Source organism: Stomoxys calcitrans, chromosome 3, assembly GCF_963082655.1.
Source record: "Stomoxys calcitrans chromosome 3, idStoCalc2.1, whole genome shotgun sequence".
In the NCBI taxonomy this organism is placed as follows: Eukaryota; Metazoa; Arthropoda; class Insecta; order Diptera; family Muscidae; genus Stomoxys; species Stomoxys calcitrans.
This window is the reverse complement of record NC_081554.1, coordinates 103253769-103274192: the sequence shown is the minus strand read 5'-3', so window position 1 is coordinate 103274192 and position 20424 is coordinate 103253769. Positions and strand designations below refer to the sequence as shown.

The window sequence follows — 20424 nt, the reverse complement described above, 5'->3', positions numbered from 1 at the left end:
ATTTATGGTCCGAATCGGACTATAACTTGATATAGCTCCAGTTCTCATTCAATATTCCTTGTTTACCTAAAAAAAAATACCGCGCACAGAACTCGACAAATGCGATCCATGGTGGAGGATATATAAGATTCGGCCCGGCCGAACTAAGCACGCTCTTACTTGTTTTTTGCTAAGCTAGTTTTAAGTGTTCAGATTTTATATATTAGGTGTAGTAAGTTTTGTATATATTTATGTATTCAATTGGTTAAGATTTTTGTTTTTGATTGAAAGGGTCTTAATTGTTTTTTTTTGTTGATCTTGCTTTTTTATATTTGTACTTAGTTTTTTTTTACCGTTGGTTCGATATTCGTCCCAGAGACCTCTTTAGGTTGGAAAGGTTTTACCCCATATTGCGAGTTTTAAGTGAATAGACCACTCGAGGATTTAGTTTACAAGACAAAGAAACAGAACATAGAAAAAGGCTAGTGATCTGTAAGGACCAGTGTTGCCACCCAAGAAAATTAGTTGCTACCAAAATTAAAGAAATATTCTACCAAACCCCACCAAAACCTAACATGTTATTCTACAAGCCGAAAATGCGGTATGTTTTTATACCCACCATCGTACGGATCGATTGGCCATTTTGCAATTCCGTTTCGAACACAAAATTATACATTTTCAACGCTACGAAGTATTAGATCGTCGTTATTCATAATAGATCCAGACATGTCCGTCCGCCTGTTTGTTGTAATCGCTCTATAGCCTTACGTTCATAGATGGCCTATATCTTGATATAGCACCCTTTATACCGATCTCCCGATAAGGACTCTTAAGTTCATAAAGTCACATTTTTGCCCCGATTTCAATGAACAACCGTGCCGAGTTCAATTAAATCTATCTCCCGATTTAAATGTTGAGCCCAGAAATGCCCCTTTACTGATCATTTTACAGTGAGTTGCATGGACGTCTCAATATCTGAGCATGAACCAGATCTGATCATACTTGTATGCAGCTGCCACATAGCCCAGTTTTCTGATTGAAGGCATTGAACGCACAAAAGACGCGTTTGGAAGATATCCTTTAACATTGGTACCAGCTAATCAATATCAGAACCTACGCCCTTTTTACTAAAATTTGAAGCAGTGAAACCCCTTCACCCTCGACAAAACTACCAATTTTGGTAGGAACCTACCAAAAACGGCAACACTGGTTAGGGCATGTGTACCTATAGGTGTCGTAGTGCCGATTGTGAAATTTATTTTTAAATAATGTTTTTTTAAGAATTTTAATTTCGATTTTTTTCTACGTAAATTTATATGTAATCTTTCGTTTTTTCGCTGGTCGGCGAGGGTGCGTATCTGGGTTGAAGACCTATCCCAGCTTGATATTTTCAGTTTGTGGTGACGATTTCGTGTTGGCAATTTCAATAGATTACTAGAGTCACGGTTGATTTTTTTATTGTTAGAGCCCGGGAGTACCATAATACCGAACCAATCGAGATCAGAGTTAGTAGGGGAAAGACCACATTAGCGGGAGCAAAAGAGGCTGGTAACAACTTTGCGATTTAGTTATCGAAAATTTGATGAAAAGGATATGGTATACGATGTTCTTTTTCATGATAAACGGCATGACTTCCTCTTTAAGAGTTTAGAAGCAGAACCAAACAGCTGCTAACTCGCTATTGTATTGCAATGCGATTACGAGAGGAGAGCTTCAGTGACGGGTCAGGTGGCACTGGCTCTTAATTAAATACAGAGTGCCAATTGTACTCGAGATGACAAGACGAGTTATAAGTGCGTTCAAATAACGAATGGCCAACATCAGCGTTTGTTCCCAGGTTAGGGGCGACAGGAGGCGAGCGTCGGACATTGCGACATCGAGGGATATATGTGCGATACCACAAAACCTATGCGGGCGTTGGGCTGGGACCGTAACCCGCCCCCGGAAAACTATAAGAATCACTCTGCGAAACAAAGAAATAGTAAAACCGGGCCCATAACGTTGACAACCCACGCAAACGAAAAAAATACCATGATTTGCGGATCCGCACCAGGAATGTCCGCACTCGTTTAAGAGGCAGATGGCGATTGGTGAAGTACAAGGCAGATATTGCCGCTTTACTGGAAGTGCGATGGATCGGCAATGGCGTCACAACAACACCAAACGTTGACGAACTTTACTATAGCTGCAATGACACGAAGCATGAATTTGGCTGTGGTTTTGTGGTTATTCGGAGACTTGTCTCAAGCTTTACTCAGGTGGGTGAGAGGCTAGCCACAATCCACATAAAAGTCAAATTCTTCAACATCAACCTTATTTGTGCCCATGCCACGACGGAAGGCAAGGACGAGCAGACCAATGATATTCTACGAGCGCATATAGATTCGGATCATTACCTTGTTGCAGCAAAGGTTCGTAGCAGCAAAGGTTTGAGTATGGTGAAGAAAGTACGATCTGACACTGCACAGAAGCTGGACATTGAAAAGCAGCAAACACAACAGATGGCAACGGCATACTCCACTCGACTGACCCAACAGCTTGATGAAAGCACACCTTCCTTCAATGATATAATGGCGCTGTAACAAGCCATTGCCCACTCCATGGAAAATGCGCGAAATTCGTACTTGGATACCGAAAACCTCCCCCAAGAAACCTATGGTACGACCAACAGTGTCGAGATGCTACTGAAGTCATGATTTCAGCATACAGAGCAATCCTGCAATCAGTAGCAACGCGCCAGATGAAGAGGAGGTATAGGCCGAGAGCGGAGAAACGACTATTCCGCAAATAGAAAAAGGAAATGGAAATACGTGAGTGTGAGCGAATTGAGATGTACGGGAGACGAAATGAAGTCCGGAAATTTTACCAAAGACATAAACATCAAACCAATTTCTTTGGTGCAGGCACATCCCCCCGCAATGTGGCTAGAAAAACGAATAGCTGATGGTTGGAACCTCAGCCGGATATGTCCCATGCACAAGAAAGCGGACAAGAAGGTATGTACCAGCTACAGAGGAATAAGTCTCCTCTCCATCGCATACAAAACTCTCTCTCGAGCGTACTGTGTGAACAGATTTTAACCGTCAATGAGATAATTGCGCCCTATCAATGCGGCTTTCGAACGTGTAAATCCACACTAGACCAGATATTCACACTGCGCCAAAACCTGGAAAAGCCCGGAGAAGAACAAATGAACACCTACCACTTCTTTGTCGATTACAAAGGTATTTTAAGCCATGTATGAGTTTTGTATCCCTGCAAAATAATAAGACTCTGCAGGATAACACTTGCTGATACACGTTCCCAGTAAGAAAAGGAAAGAATATCTCGGAACCATTTAATAATAAACGAGGTTTAAGACAAAGAGACAGCCTAACGTGTGACCTCTTTTATATCCTACTGGAGAAGAGTATACAAGATGCTGATGTGGATAGATAGGGCACACTACTCACAAGACAGCAAATGCTATCCGCTTATGCCGACGACATTGATATAATAGGTCGGTCACCGGAAGTCAACTTAAGTCACTCAAGGAAAGCTGCGATAGAGGTATCCATTAGGCGGTTGATGATCTGCGTCTGTTTCCAGTGAATCGGTAGATCTTAAGCCCGGAAGTAGGCTTAGAATGGACTCTAAAGACTTAACAGCTGCGGTGGTGGTATCAGGCCGTAGCATGGAGGATATTCCTTCTCGAGCAATGACGCATGCTTGGATACAAAGGATTCCCTCAGATCCTTAATCGATACTTGGAAGACCGAGAGAGAATGTAATACCAATCTTTCAACCACCGACTGAAAGATTGGATGAGTCTGATGGTGGCCGGAGATACGCAGTATTCGTATCAAACTCGCAGATCTCAACAAGTCTGAAGGGATTCAACAAGTTGAAACTGAAGGTCTATAGAAGCGGTGGGGTTGGGAAATCAGGCGACGACTCAGCAGTTGTTGCCGAACACTTGCCTGAAAAACTATCGACCACAATGATAAAGTCAGGTGGATTGCAGGAAACTGAAAATCTCCCTGCCACAATCGAAACAGGAGGGGATGGTATGGAAACGGGACCCGACAAGCCCTGTGTGTGTAGGTTATACGGTTGGACTGGGCTCAAGGTGTGCGCCAGCGGGGAAGCACGAAACTCAAAAAGTACTTCGACAGCAGCAGCTAGTGAAGCATCTAGAAGGAATTGTCCACAACGTTCAGTGTCCTGAGGAAGAGTGGTTCCACAGCTTTCTCACTTGCCTCTGGATGCGTACGGAAGCTCATCATGACAAGATCTAACGAATCTTGTGAGGATGAACTGCTCAAAAGATGAGGCTAACGCAACAGTGGTGGAAATTCTGATTCGTTACTATGGTCCGGTTAATACAGATAAATATACACCATTGCAAAGCCGCTTCGGCGGCACTAAAGGTCCTCCTGATGGCAGGGGGATTGGACGTGGTTCTTATCCAGGAACCATATGAGCGTGGAGGAATGGGCTGTTTAGCACTCTAAATACAAAAAAAGTAACCTCGAAAAAGAAAACCTTAGTTAGGAATTCGTGCTACTTACAAAATCCTTAATTGTTTTCCATGCCAACCCCCGAACTTGGTTCATGGTATTGTGTCCCCACCTAAATGTATCTATTAGATGCAAAAGCTGGGCAATGACAAAGGAAGTGCTCCAACATCTTATCTCCCCTGCATGCACTACACATTCAATCATTTGCCGCACCGATTTAACACAATAGCTATACTGACATTTTGGAAAGTAGCAAGAAAGGACACTCTTGCCCTATACACACACCTGCAAGAGAGCCATTGGCAAAAGTTGGGGATTTAGACCGCGTGTCATGCATTGGGTATACACTGCAGTTGTCAGACCTATTATCCTATATGGTGTTGTGGTCTGGTAGACAGCGCTTCAAAAATCCACCTACTGTTCAATACTTAACCGGATCCAAAGGAAAGCTTGTTTGAGCATCACAGCCGCAATGAGGCCGACACCATATGATGCACTGAATTTAATGCTACATCTTATGCCTCTGGACATTGTGGCTACCCAAATTGCAGCGACCAATGTCGTGAGGTTAAGGGAGCTTTGTCATTAGTCATGTGGCGGCTACGGACACTGTGTTATTCTTGATACAATATCCGATGTTCCAGGGAGTGTAGATAACAGCCTACCTGAGCCGCTTTTTGATAAAAATTATTGTACCACTATTCCTGATAGAACCGATTATAACTACGATATCCATGGTAACAGAAGTTACATGGAGTTCTATACGGATGGTTCCAAACTCAACGACCAGGTGAGGTTTGGGATGTACTCTAAAGATCTAGAACTGGTCATATCGAAGAGGTTACCCGACCACTGCTGTGTGTATCAAGCAGAGATCCTTGCAATTAAGGAAGTGGTGGAATGGCTAAGATATAATGTCATTACGACGATTGGCATAAATATAATCTCAGACAGCCAGGCAGCCATTAAATCCCTGGAGAACGTATTTCTGAACACAAAAACTGCCCTTGACTGTCGCAGATCACTCAACGAGATGGCTGAACAGTTCAAAATTCACCTGTTCTTGTTGCTGGGCCACAGAGATATCCCAGGGAGTTCTAAAGCGGACGAGCTTGTGAGACTAGTAACTACCTTACACACTTCAGGGACACTGGAATCTGTGGGTATGCCTCTAGCGACATGTAAGCTAAGTTTTCAGGACCAGACCCGAAGGGCAACGAATGATGACTATGTGGCCTCATCTAAACTTGAAGAGGTCTACTGCTTTGCTGTCATTAGCTAGAACAGACGTCTCAGTGATTGTATCCGTCATGACAGGTCACTGTCTAATCAGAAAATACGCTGACAGACTGAAGGTTGCCAGCAACGACTTTTGCAGAAGCAGTAGGGGCATCGAGGAAGAAGAGACTATAGAACACCTTCCGTGTGTGTGTCCCGCACTAGCAGTGAGAAAGAGTTCCACTTTAGAGAACCTGTCTGATTTAGCGGATGTGAACATTCGCAAGTTATTGGGCTTTTTAAAGCGTCCTGGATGTTTCAACGGTATGAACTAGAAGGCATCTTCCTCCTTCTGTTCCTGTGGTATCACAATGGACGAAAACGTCTAAGTGAGTTTGATGGCAGACTGCCACTTAATCCTAACCTATACTGATCTCCTTCTTACTGCCTTTCAGTAATAGCCTCAGTAATAAGCGAAAATCCTATGGCGGATCCAGACCGTGTCAGATATCGAAATCGTCCTATTCAGGAAACGTGGTGCGTTAAATTGGCCCACCTTCCTCATGAACAGGCAGATTTCAGTCTTCTTCGGGTAAACATTTGAACCTCTGGGTGTAGCCCTGTCATATGCCATATGCAAGATTCTTTCGGCCCTTCTGCATAGCTGGTTCGGATTTTTACCCCTTAGAAGTATTATAACATCATTTATGGTGGTCACCCATAGGAGTGGCGATAAAATCCCTCCTTTGGCGTGCCCTGTACCAGTTTCTCACTTAGATTTATGCATACCGCCAGGCTGTACGTTTTGGCATCGAAGGATTCTTCTATTTTATGCACAATCTCGTGCAGGGCACGAGATTGTTCTTTAAATTTGAGCAGTTCGCTGGATGTCATGGTGTCCACAATACGTTCCATGGTTTTGAGTAGAGAAGACGTATGGCTTATAGGTCTGTAGGCCTATGAGCCTTAAGGCATAACTTTCCTTGCCGGGCTTGGGTATAAATACCACCCTTGCCTCCTGCCAGGCTTTCGGAGTATATGCAAGTACTAAGCACGCTATTATAATATTAGTCAGATGGGGCGCCAGAGAGTATGCCTCTTTCTGTAGTAACGCCGGAAATATTCCATCAGCTCGGGGTGACTTAAATGGTTGAAAGCTCCTTCGTAATTATAATCCTTCAATCAACAAAATTATTCCAAGATTCCGGTGCGTTCGTGAGTCCCGTCGTATCCTGTGCAAAATGGGTTTTCATCAAAATCCTCAACATGTCCTCCGTTGTCTCTGCTCTCACTCCCAGTCGTCTAATCCTGAACCTCATCGATTAGATTTTCCGAGCATATCGTCACATCTAATACCTCCTTCCTAATCCTATTAACAAAGGCAGCGGTGTTACCAATATTAAGAGTTATTAGGTCGTTAATATTCAAAAACTCTGCCAAGACTTGGCTCCGCTTATTAGTGTCGGTAGTTCCCCACGAAATGTGGTGGAAGTTCCCATCGCACCCTATCAGTACCTTGTTTCCTGTCTGTTTTGCTTTCCCTCCTAGCCGTTACAGTTCCGACGTAGGTGGCGTCCGTCTCCCTGTCTCACCAGTATTGCAACGATGACAGCTCTGGGAAAAGTATATTATTTCAATTTTTATGACAAATAATGCAGGTCCTCAGCAAAGTACCAGTGTTAGCATAGAATAATTTGTAGTTAACATGGCTACTGAGTTAAGGCTTGCCATTGCTGATTCTCTCCCTCAGAGTGTGTGTAGCAGTCTCGCTCAGGTGGAGGTTTGTCTGGCTTCCCTAAATCATTGGTCCTCCAGTAAATGGGCATCTTGGGAGTAGGTGATGACCTCATCGTCTGCTCCCTTTTCTTTAGACTGCATTGAGTTTCCCGTCAATGCACCGCCTGATGTCATCTTTTTAGGTTCTTTCCCTATCCTAGGTCCCCAGTAAAATACATTTGTTCGTCGCAATGGTATTTCAAAAGTATGACTTTTTTTGCGTGTAGTACTTTACTCGAGTTTCTCATAAAACTACCGCTCTGAGTCTCAGCGACTTGATTGGACTGTTTTTGTTTCGGTTTCCGCTTCCTGCCCAATCTATATATCTAACCCGCATAAACTTCGATTGTAACTAAATATTTTGGTTATCTGGTAGACTAGGAAGTAGCTATAATAACCTGAAATCAACTTACTTTTTTTAAATCTTTCAGCTGGTCAGCATCTTCTACTTTTCGCTTTTCTGGATTCTGCGGTTTCTTCATATCCTTGTAATCATCAAACCCGGAAAATATCTGAAAAAGAACAACAAAATTTGTCATCAAGGAGCGTTTTACTGTTTGTATAAATAAGGGCGCTATGACAGTAGGCTCCAAAAAACCCTTCAAATTGAAAAGGGAAATAGACCCCAACTTTGAGGTGCTTTTGCATATGAAAAACTACCCCAAAACAAATGCAACCCAAAAAATGCAATTGCACCTAAAAAAAAGAGATCATTTTGTGTCCCAATGATAAATTGGGGTCAAATTTCTTTTTGGAATTTGGGGTGTATTTTCAAACTACAATTTCACCCCTACATACAAAAAGATCAGAAGGTTGCATAATCAACATAAATGTTTTGTTGTTGTGTACTGTGTTCATTTGGGGTGTAAACGTAAACATAAAACAATTTTGAGTGTAATATCATAGATGATTTAACGAAACTAGTCAATTTTTTAATGACAGAATACGCAACCGAAGTTAGCATTCCAAAATCGCGTGATTGTTTTTTTAATATTTCAAATATGTTTTGGGGGAAAATTTCAATTTGTACTATTTCCAAAAAAAGTTTGCCTTAGTCGCCGCCAAGGAATAATTTGTCATCGAATATATTTTCAATTTTCTAAATGTGACAGAAAGAAAAAAATTATGGTTAAGTTGTTAAGCTTGAAGTCCTTTGTGGATTTGCAAATAAAAGAAAGTCGTTTAGTGCATTTCTCCCAACATTTCGTCAATTATTTTTGACCTCTTCAGGAGATTTTTAATCCATCAATTTAAATAAAATTACACAGTCACACAATTATGCACATAGCAAGAACTATTTCATAACTTACAATATTAATTTTAACAGTTTACATTGTTATATATATAAATCGATTTGTATTTGTTTGTCTGTTTGTTTGTATGTTTGTGTGTTCCTTATAGACTCAGAAACGGCTGAACCGATTTTCTTCAAATTTTCACAGATGGTGCATAATGACCCCGTGGTGAAAATAGGGCGAACCCTCCCCCTTACACTAATTTTCAGAAACACCAGATATCGGAGATGGGTGGTGCGATTTAAACGAAATTTTGTGTGCTCTCATATATTTAGTACCCTAAAAATAAAAATTTGGTATTCAAATTTCGGATGGGGTACTTAGGGGGGCTGCCCTACTCTAAAACCTACCAAACATATATTTGAACCAATCACGACAATATGGGACTCAAATGAAAGGTATTTAGGATAAGAAAACGTATCTGATATCCAATTGTCGTACCAAGTGCTAGGGGGACCACCCCAAGCCCCAAAACATGCCTAAATCGGACATATTTACCGACCATGGCAATATGGGACTCAAATGAAAGGTATTTGCGAGTAGAATACGATTCTGATATCCAAATGAGGGACCACGTTTCTGGGGGTCCACCCCTTTCCCAAAACACCCCCCAAACAGGACTTATTTGCTGACCATGGGAATATGGGGCTTAAATAAAAGGTATTTGGATGTAGAATACGAATCTGATATCCAAATATGGGACCAAGTGATTGGGGGCCGCCTCTCACCAAAAGCATCCCCCATAGGGGACAAATTTACGACCACAGCAATATGCGGCTCAAATGAAAGGTCTTTGGGAGTAAAGCCGGTCATTTTTGCCGACTATGGAAATATGGGGCTCAAATTAAAGGTATGTGGGAGTATACCACATATCTGATATCAACATTATGGAACAACTGTCTAGAGTGGAACTAAATATTCATAGTTTTTAGGGCCAATACCCCAAACCGGACATGCTTGCTGACTTTTTCAATAAGGAGTTTAAATGAGATTAGAAAACGATTTTGATATCCAATTTTGAGGGCAATGAAAATATGGGGTTCAAATAAATGATATATAGATATATGAGCATAGAGTACGTTGCTGATATATTTTCCGGGCTTAGTGATTGGGGGATCAGCCCAATCCCCAAAACAGCGGACGTCCCACCACCATATTAGAGTGGAACTAAATATTCATAGTTTTTAGGGCCAATACCCCAAACCGGACATTTGCTGACTTTTGCAATAAGAAGTTTAAATGAGATTAGAAAACGAATTTGATATCCAATTTTGAGGGCAATGGCAATATGGGGTTCAAATAAATGATATATAGATATATGAGAATAGAGTACGTTGCTGATATATTTTCCGGGCTTAGTGTTTGGGGGATCACCCCCAAAATCGGGCATATTTATCGGGCACCCCCTAAATCGGGCATATTTACCGACCTTGCGAACGTGGAGCTTAAATGAAAGGTATTGGGGGGTAGAGCAAGAATTGATACCCATTTTCGGGACCAATTTTCGGGGGGTCTACCCCTTTCCCAAAATACACCATAAAGAGCAATTTTTTAGTGACCATCGCAATATGGGGCTCAAATAAAGGCATTTGGGAGTATAGAATACGAATTTGATATCCAAATGTAGGACCATGTATTTAGGGCATCACGCCTTTCCCAAAACAGCCTCAAAGTGGAAAAAATTTTCGACCATGCCAATATGTGGCTCAAATGAAAGGTATTTTTGATTAGAAAACGAATTTGATAACCAATTTTGAGGCCATGTGCTAGTGAGACGCCTCAACCTTTAAACTCTCTTTAAACCAATGGCAAAATGAGTTTAAATAAATGGTATTTGAAAGAAGAGCACGATGCTGATATTTTTCAGGCCCAAGTATCTGGGGCACCACCTCTCCCCCGAAAACACCCCTTAATCAGACATCATGAAAATATCGGGCTGAAATAAAGTATTAAGAATGGAGTACACCTTACATCCAAAATTAAATCCGTGCACCAATAAAGATCATATGGGATTCAAATAAAGGCACTTATATTGTTAAACTGTTAGTCAAGCGATATACCATTTTCGTAGCATGGTATTTCACTAAAAGATCTTTAATTGTCGAAATAAATATTCCAAGGAAACTTTTGTTCCATATAAAGTAAAAGAAGGCGTAGCGGAGCGAGCCCGGGTCAACTAGTTGAACATACAAACCAAAACACGACTTAAACTAATATCACAGGTTATAAAATGGCAACACTGTAGCTAGCGCTTATGTTGTCCGTATCTTCCTTCAGATTCATCGTTCTCTTATAATCGTAGGCTCTCTATTGTGAATCGCTTTCCTTTTTTCGTTTCTTTGTCCAAGATTCGTGTGTTTTCAAAGTCAGCTGAGCGGCCTGTGGATATTATGTGTTGTGATAAAGCTGTTTCCTTTTGTTTTTCTAGGTGAAGCTTGTGTTCGCTTATCCCAGCGTTTAGTGCTCGTTTTGTTGTGCTTATGTAGATTCAGTCGCAACACTCCGTGTTATTGCCTTTGTATGCTATTTGGAATACTACGTTGCTTTTTTGTTCTTTCTCTATTGGTGTTTTTGTTTTGTTTAATATATTTTTCACTGTTCCGGGACGTTTCACATAGCGCTGCAGGTAAAAATATTTTCAAAAAGTGAGTGATGTTTTGAAGTTATATTTACTTTATGGATGTGTCAGAGAGCAATGCAAAAAAATCATTTTCATAAATATTCCGATTTTTTAAAATGTTTTAGTTTTTTTTTTTATTTTAATGTACAAAAACAAATTCTTTCAAATATTGCAAGTTTGTTCTTTTATTTTACAAATGCAATCTCAAAACTTTGTGCATATAAAACCCCCAAAAATAAAATTTTCTGTTGATACCTCCTATTTAAATTTCGGACATTGTGTGTGGACATTGTGTAACATTGTTTATGTAGTATATTTAATACCAAGGCGTATATATTAGTTGGCCGCTTCAGCTGATGGAACCGGAAATGTGGCAACAATATTGAATTCGCATTAAAAAAAACATAACATTGGTTTTTGTGATGCTGCTGTCGGGGTTTTTTAAGCTTCCCAGCGGCGAAACAGGTATGCAGCACAATGCAAAGAAGTCTGGGGGCATTCCAAAGACATACGGGCTCGCTTTCAAATTAGCACTGTGTGTCATTGGCGTGGAGGGCATCACCTTTCACTTCTACAATAAGCACTTATATAAGCCCTGTTGAAAGAGTGCGTAAATAAAGCCTTCTATAATGCCGCTGAAAACAGGCCTCTTTTTCGTCATTTTTAGAATGTTTTAAATTTTAATGAAAAAATTCTCGTTTTTTTTTTTATTTATTTTGCATCAAAATGTTTTTTTCCATCTTTTCATATTAGTGCTAAATTTACCTTTTGCCGCCAGTGGGGTTTCAACATGGGATCTCTCGTTTGCTACTCAGATGTGCTACCAACTCAACCAACCATTTGTTTATAATGTGCGCGGCTAATGGTAAACAAATAAAACTGTCTATTTGTAGAACATACAGCATCGTCAGTCATTATTTTTTGCAAAATCTTGAAAAGTAGTTATGAATTTGAGTTTAGTTTTGCTCTCTTTAGTTGTGCTCACACCCAACGTTTCGTTCATGTGTAAAAGGAGCATTTCTATCCGATTTGAATGAAATTTGAAACAGTGAGTTTTGGTAGACATCGACACCTTTTTGCTGAATGTGGTCCAGATCGGACCATATTTGAATGTAGCTGCCATATAGACCAATCTGCCGAAAAAGAATATTGAGCCCATCGAAAGAGCATTTTCATCCGATTTCGATAAAATTTTAATCAGTGAGTTTTGGAGGACATCTACATCTTTTCGTTGAATGTGGGCCGATCTGGACGGCCCATATTTGGATATAGCTGCCATATAGACCGATATCCCGATTTAGAGTATTGAGCTCATAATACGGGCATTTTTCATCCGATTTCGATGAAATTTGAAACAGTAAGCTATGGTAGACCCCTACACATTCGTGGCAAATCTGGTCCAGGTTTGACCATATTTGAATATAGCTGCCATATAGATTGGAGACCACCGTAGCGCAGAAATTAGCTTGACTGCCAATGACACTGAACGACTGAGTTCGTGTGCATAACATAAGATAGTTATTTTGAAGAAAATACATTTTAACATTTCATTTCTCTTTATTTTGAAAGAAAAAAACATTTTTAAATTTAACTCGAATTTTTTTGGCAAACCAAAGAGATTTTGAACTATTGTAGTTTCTAAAAACGGATGTTATTTCTGCTCACTTCATGCAAAACATTTCAGTTTTTGTATTTTCAGAAGAAACTAAAAATCATTGCTCCGGGATGGCGAGTCTATTTTTTTTTTGCAAAAAACGAAGGGCAACACACATTGCGATAGAATAAAAAACATAGCCATTAGAGAACAGTATAATTCAATTTCAATTTTCGATTTCATAAAGTTTGAGGTTATTACTGAAAGTAAGTAAGAAGGAGGTCAGTGTAGCCTTTGGTATCATGACGGGACACATAGGACTACAAGCTCAGTTATGCAAAATAGGTGCGACAAGTGATAACATGTGGGGAAGATGATGTGACGTTGGAGATATGGGATAATTACGTGTTGGGACATTCTTGAAGTGAATAAGTAATTTTCGTTTTTCTCGGAAACTACTTAACCAGCCTTATTTTTCATACCTACTTCCCACAGTTTCCGAGATATAGGAGAATTAAATTTTGGGTAATTCTTAAAATGTCTTGCACGGATGGAATAAGTAAATTTCGTTTTTTTTTCGGAAACTACTTAACCGATTCGCAAATAGATTGATTCGTTTCCTAGTGCCAACCAAAGGTGCAAACAGCGACCGCCACGATGGACCCCAGAACTGGTTGGTCTAAGGAAGGGCTGCAGAAAACTCTTTAACAGGGCGCAAACCACAAGGGCACCACACGTTTGGTACGCCAATAAAGCTGAGCTAAGAAAATACAAGGGCGAGCTGAGAAAGGCTCAGAAAAAATCCTGGGTGGAATTCTTCAACTGCGTGGAGGATACACCTGAGGCCTCTAGGGTAAGGAAGACCATATCTTCGAAACCTATTACGGCGGGATATATTCAGATGTCAAAGAATGTATGGACAATGTCTAGTGAGGAAACACGACTCCATCAAGTCGCTAGGATCAAAGATGTATCGCTGGTTGAATTACAAGCTGTGTCCGTTGAACAGGCTTCTTGGCGTAGGGAAATATACTCTGCTAGTATCAGCACGTAGTACATACCTGTTGGGTGGAGGGGCACAAAGGTCATCATCATTCCAAAAGCAGGGACACCTTACCATACGAAGGCGAAAGATTTTCTTCCCATTAGTCTGTCATCCTTTATGCTGAAGATTCTGGCGTTGTTGATAGAAACATACAATATCTTAGGGCAAAGATCCCTCGGCAATAGCATACAATAGTAAGGGGAAATCGAAAGAAACATCTCTTCACGAAGTTGCCTACATAGAAGGTTTTATCGCTGTCAAGGAATATACAATGGTACACGCAAAAAAATAATTCGTTTGACATAAAGGAAATTTTCAAGTTAACTTCTTTTCTGAAATTTTCAAGTTAACTTCTTTTCTGAAAAACATTGGACTTGGTGTACTATAAAAGTACGTATTTTTTGCGATAAATTCATGTAAGAATTTGTGATAATTATAAGGTTTTTTTCACCCTGACAATACCTTTTAATCGTGATATGTAGAACAAATCATTCGGGGTTTCAACTAGTTTTCCTTTATTAATAAAGAATCCACTTTAACGTCAAACGTTTAAAGTGGATTGTGCATATTGAAAAGAATGCTAACTTCAATTTAATGTTGCGAACGGGGGTGCGGAGTCGAATAATTTCGAATCCGGATTTTTTTTAAACATTTTTTTTTTTTTAATTTAGAAGAAAAATCTTTTTATTTTCTGGCCCAATTTTGTTTTATTTTTTGGGATTTAAAAACTGCCGACTTTGGACAAGCCAATTTTCCAACAAGGCATGACCTTATATGATGGGAAAATTTTCTTTTACAACTTTGCGTTAATCCAAATTTCATTAGATTGCCTCTTTCTATTCCTGGGTAATATTTTGAATTTAATTATTTTTTTGTTGAAACATTTTTTACTACATTATGAAAATGATCTCGACTCCGACTTCGTCAAAAACTGCTCGACTCCAAATCCGCAGTCCTGATTGTAACATAATTCGAACTCAAACTTTTACAAATTATAGACAGATGTCTGCTTATTTGGATTTATTTCGATGTTATGCTACACAATTATATTTAAAGCCTTCCATTTTCGTAAAACTCCATTATGGCCTTGAATTATGATCTACAATATTCGTTATGCTATAAATAAAACAAAAAAATTTTGTTGTTGTTGTTTTCGCACAATTACCTACTTTGTGAAGTATTTCTTTATCGCGTAAATGCTGCCAAACAATGTATATGTCTTAGAAATTCTTGTTGTGTTCATTATACCTGGCAGTCAATTGTGTGCTGCTCTTTGACATTGGACATACCAGAATTTTGTTACCAAAACTTTCGAAGTTACCATCCACACTCGTCCAAACTGCTCAATATGCCGACTATTCTTTGCTCAGTCAAAACAAAAAAGAAAGAAAAAAAATGTTGTGTATGAGAATGTGTCTATACCAGTGTAAGTACACAATTGCAATTATTTGCAAGCCTATATGTCTGCTTCGGATTATTTTCTTGTGTACGTATAATATGCGTAAAAATGGTCTATATGCTCAAATACTCACCGTTTCTCTCAAGAAGGAGAAACACAAGAGAATAATTTTTGGTCTAGTACACTTTTCGTTTTACAACAAAAGAAAGTTCCTTTTAACATAGACGAAGCTGCTAAAGGTTTAACGATAAACAAAATTAAAGGAGTAGTTCATTGTAATTTATGAACAAACAAAACAGCAATTGAAGCCACGCAGTGGCCAATTTAAACAATAAACAAATTACAATTATCTGAATAAAATGCAAAAAAAGACAAATGAAAAATTAGTTACGTTCAAAAATACTACATTTATGGCTATCGTTTGTATGTTGAAGCAAAACGTGACACGGTTGCAATAAAAGCAAAACTTCGTGATAAAAGTATTTTGTTTGTCGTAAATTTTCCCAACGTTTTACTTTTTTGCGTATAGCATTTCTTGACACTGAAGGAGTTTTCGATACCCCTGGTAATAGAAGTAACATAGACTTCTATATGGATGGATCCAAACTAACCGACCAGATGAGCTTTGAAGTGTACTCTGAAGAACTAGGACTAATCATATGGCTTGATGGTCGGGTAACGACTACTGTAATGTGTAGCAAGCGAAGATACTTGCAATTAAAAAAGTGATGGAATGGCTAAGATATAATGTCATAAGATAAGATATAAGATAAGATATAATGGCTTTAGGGAACGCTACCAAACGGATACTATATATACCGATTTTAGTAAAGCATTTGATAAAGTCCAACACAACCATCCGTTAAGGAAAATAGATCTTATTGGTTTCAGTCCATCTTTACTTAAGTGGATCAGATCATATCTGACTGGACGTACTCAAAGAGTTCAATTTGGTACTACAGTTTCCAAATCAATTGTTGTCTCTTCAGGTGTTCCACAGGATAGCCACCTTGGCCCCGTGCTGTTTTGTTTGTTCATAAACGATCTCCCTTTTACTTTAAAGAACTCGAATATTTTGATGTATGCAGATGATGTAAAGATCTTCAGATCAACGAGAGACTCTGATGAACAGTGTTATCTTCACTGATGAACAGTGTTACTCTTTACGAATGGTGCAACCAGAACATCATGGAACTTAATATTTCCAAATGAAAACACATATCATTTTCAAGAATAACCTCTCTTAAAACTAGCTACTTTTTATAAAAACTTATATACGTCGCTAGATAGAAGTAATCTCGAGTACGGTTCAGTTGTATGGGATCCGTACTACAATATTCATTCTGCTTTGATAGAATCGGTTCAAAAACAATTTCTACTATTTTGTCTCCGTCGAAACGCGTGGGACAGAAGTTTATTACCATCGTATGAGTACCGATTAAATCTTATAAAGCTTCCTACATTAAAAAGTCGTAGAACCATGCTAAACATAACGTTTTTGACTAAATTAATTCATGGTCAAATAGATTCCTGCTTTCTTTTTAATCGAATTTTCTTTAACGTTCTTATCAGACCTACCAGATATTTTGATCTTTTGAAAATTTCTTATTATAAAACCAACTATGCCAAAAATGATCCTTTCCTTTAATAGATCTATCTGAGAATCGAGAAATTTTAAAAAGGAAAATTATATTATTTTTAAATTCTTAGGTTAATACATTTGTAAATATATTGTTATTAGTCTGTAAGGGTATTTATTATCTATAGACTTAAATAAAAAAAAAATAAAAAAAGTCTCAGACAGCCAGGCAGCCAATAAATATCTGGGAAACATATTTCTGAATTTAAAAACCTACGTCGACTGTCGCAGATCTCTCAACGAGTTGGGTGGAACTTTCAAAACATTGTGAGAATTCCAAAATTATGAGGCCTAATCTAGACATGAAAAGGTCAACCGCTTTGTTGTCGCTGGCTAGAACGGAAGTCTCAATCATTGTGTCCGCCATGGCAGGTCACTGTCTGATCGAAAAACATGCTGACAGACTGAAGGTTCAGGTCAGAAGGAGTTCCACTTTTGGTTCCAATTTCTTTAAGAACTTATTTGATTTAGCGGAAGTGAACATTCGCAATTTTTGGGTTTTTAATGCGATCTGAATTGTTAAACTTTAGGAACTAGGTGGCACATTCCTTTTCCTGTTCCTTCGCCATACAATGGACGAAAACGTAAGTATGGTAGCAGACAGCAACTTAAAATAACCTAACCTAGGTACCAAAATGCTGGTATGTCATAAAAGCAAACAGACAAATGGCTGCTGCACGTAAACAAATTATTCGCGGACAATCAGTGGCATCGAGCGGAGAGTCTCAGTGAGAGGCCGGGCAGCATCGGCTCTTGCATAAATACTGAGTGCCTATGATGCTCGATATGACAAGGCGAATTATTGGCGCGTTTGAACCAATGGCCACCCTGTTCCCGCGGCGATTGGTCCTTTGGACTGGAGCGAGCTTGCTCCCCTACAGGAGTTAGACGAAGATCGCCACCTCCGTATATAGGCATGTGGCTACAACAACAAGATAACAAACAAGATTTTCAGCAGGTTTTCAGATGTAACATTAAACAGCTAGAATGTAGGCAACTTTTAGTTTCACAACCATATCGTTAGCATCAAGTAGGATTTAGCAAGAAGAATTCTAATTTCATAAGTTGTTGACAGACAAACGAGGCATGCCACGAACCTTTCCAACTGTTTGTATGGTTCGATCAAGTTAGTGTAGAGTTGAAGGTTTAACCCAAGTTTGCAGCCACTTGAACATGGTTTATAACTGAGTTTCTATTTTTCACCTCTGGGTGGTCAGGAATTGTTGTATTCCTTTTGCGTATAATAATCAGCTTGGTTTAAATCATTATTTATATCATAAATACAGGTTTGGATATGACCGCGTTTAGGTAGGGGTTCATACAGATAAAAATTTTCCTAGTTTCCATATATGCAGAAAGGTGGACTTGGCTAGAACAGTATTGAAAATTCATTTTAAATATGGCAGCAATTTGGGTTTGATGATTTTAATGAATCTTATGAATCCTGTTGTGAATTTAATGGATATTATAAAGGGTGATTTTTAAGCTTTATCTTTTTGGCAACGCTGGTTCAAACAGCTCACGCAAGTTTCGTGTTTTGTTTCACTGTCAAACATCTACAGTTTGGTCTATAAATTTACTTACAAACGCATAGCAAATTATTGAATTTTATTATCAAAATGCATGCTCTGTTAGGAAAGTTTAGTGCGCGCTTCTTCTTCTTCACCGACGAAACTCATTTTTGTCTCAATGGGAACGTAAATAAGCAGAATTGCTGATTTTAGAGTGAAGATCAGCCAGAAGCATTGCAAGATCCAGAAAAAGTCAAAGTTTGCATCCAGAAAAAGTCACAGTTTGGTGCGGTTTATGGGCTGGTGACATCATTGGACCGTACTTCTTCAAAGATGATGCGAATCGTAACGTAACTGCGAATGGCGAGCGCTATCATGAGATGATATCTAATTTTTTGCCCAAAATAAAAGAGCCAGACTTGCATAGCATGTGGTTGCAACAATACGGTGCCACATGCCACACAGTGGACTTATTGAGAGGCGAGTTGGGTGACCGGTCAATTGGACGCCTAGATCGTGCGATTTAATGCCTTAAGACTATTTTTTGTGGGGCTATGTAAACGCTCATGTCTATACAGACAAGCCCGCTTCAATTGGCGCATTGGAAGACAACATTGCAGCATTTATTCGCGAGATACTGGAAAGAGTGTGCCAAATTGGACTAAGCGAATGGACCATTTGAGGCGCAGTCACGGTCAACATTTGCATGATTTGATTTTCCAACATTCGATTATATGGACCGTACTATCAATTCAAATAAAGATATCATGCACATTTCTGAATTTTATGAGTTTTTCTTTGAAAAACTTTCCCATAGCTCTTAAAAAATCATCCTTTGTAAATATCAGATTATCTTTAACAAAGTAAAGACACAGCGAAAAGAGAATGGGTCTTCTACAGATGCCGTGCACATTTTTTCATATATATTTCCGGTGGCATTTACAGAGCATAAAGATACAAAATGCTTGTTCGGTTCATTGATGTTTAGATCAGGGAAAATTTGATCATTATATTTTCCTCCAATGCCAATTTTCCGAATTTCACTCCATTGAGATCTACTATTGACAGCATTTTGAAATTTGTTTTGAAAGTACTGTGTTTTGGCCTTGTTTATGGGTTTTCCGACAGTTCGCCTGGCACATTTGAACTGCTCGTGCAGTTGTGTAGTTCTATAACGCTTCCATCGCCTATATGCAAAATTTCTGTTATCGATTAGTGCGTGCAGTTAAACCATGGAGGTTGCCCATCTCTTAAAAGAACTTCGCAGATCACAAAGAATAAGTCTAATAGACTAGACGAACGACTTGTAAAATGAGTTGGGACAGAACGGTTGGCTGGTAATATACCTGATAATTCCATGGCATCTGAAAATTGTTGAATTCGCCAGCAATAAAATGCCACTGTAAACAAGCGACATTCTTTCAAGGCATGACATTAGCATGTCGAACGGTGTGCTGCTGTTGGGCATATATACACAGCCAATGAGCATTGACATGTTAGAATTCCCACATATTTCAACAAAGAGGTATTCAATGCAGTCATCGGTTTATTTTTTTCCGTGAATACAATTTTTTACATATGGGACAACTCCACTTGCATGGGAATGTCTATCGGTTCTCAAAACTCTGTATCCGGGTACAGATTGTCACATATTTGGGGATAGAACCAGGTTTCAGATATACATATCATATCATATCAGAGTTTATAAATGTATCACGCAGTTTGTCCATTTTGTTATTTAAACTTTGAGCATTAATGTGTACAATTTTCAGTCCAGATTTCTAATGTTTAAGAATTCGTATCATACATCTTAGATTGTCTCTAGAACTATACACAATGTTACTTCACA

The 20424-nt window shown here is 39.1% G+C and overlaps 1 protein-coding gene across 6 annotated transcripts in view; it reads right to left on the bottom strand.

Moving 5' to 3' along the window:
• Positions 1 to 20424, bottom strand: part of LOC106091660 (pseudouridylate synthase RPUSD2) — a 431111-nt gene that overhangs the window by 168324 nt on the left and 242363 nt on the right. For all 6 annotated transcript variants that reach the window (XM_059365906.1, XM_059365903.1, XM_059365901.1 and 3 more), the window contains one exon: positions 7886 to 7984. In XM_059365906.1, the coding sequence (XP_059221889.1) occupies positions 7886 to 7984 (99 nt within the window). The remainder of the gene's footprint in view (positions 1 to 7885; positions 7985 to 20424) is intronic.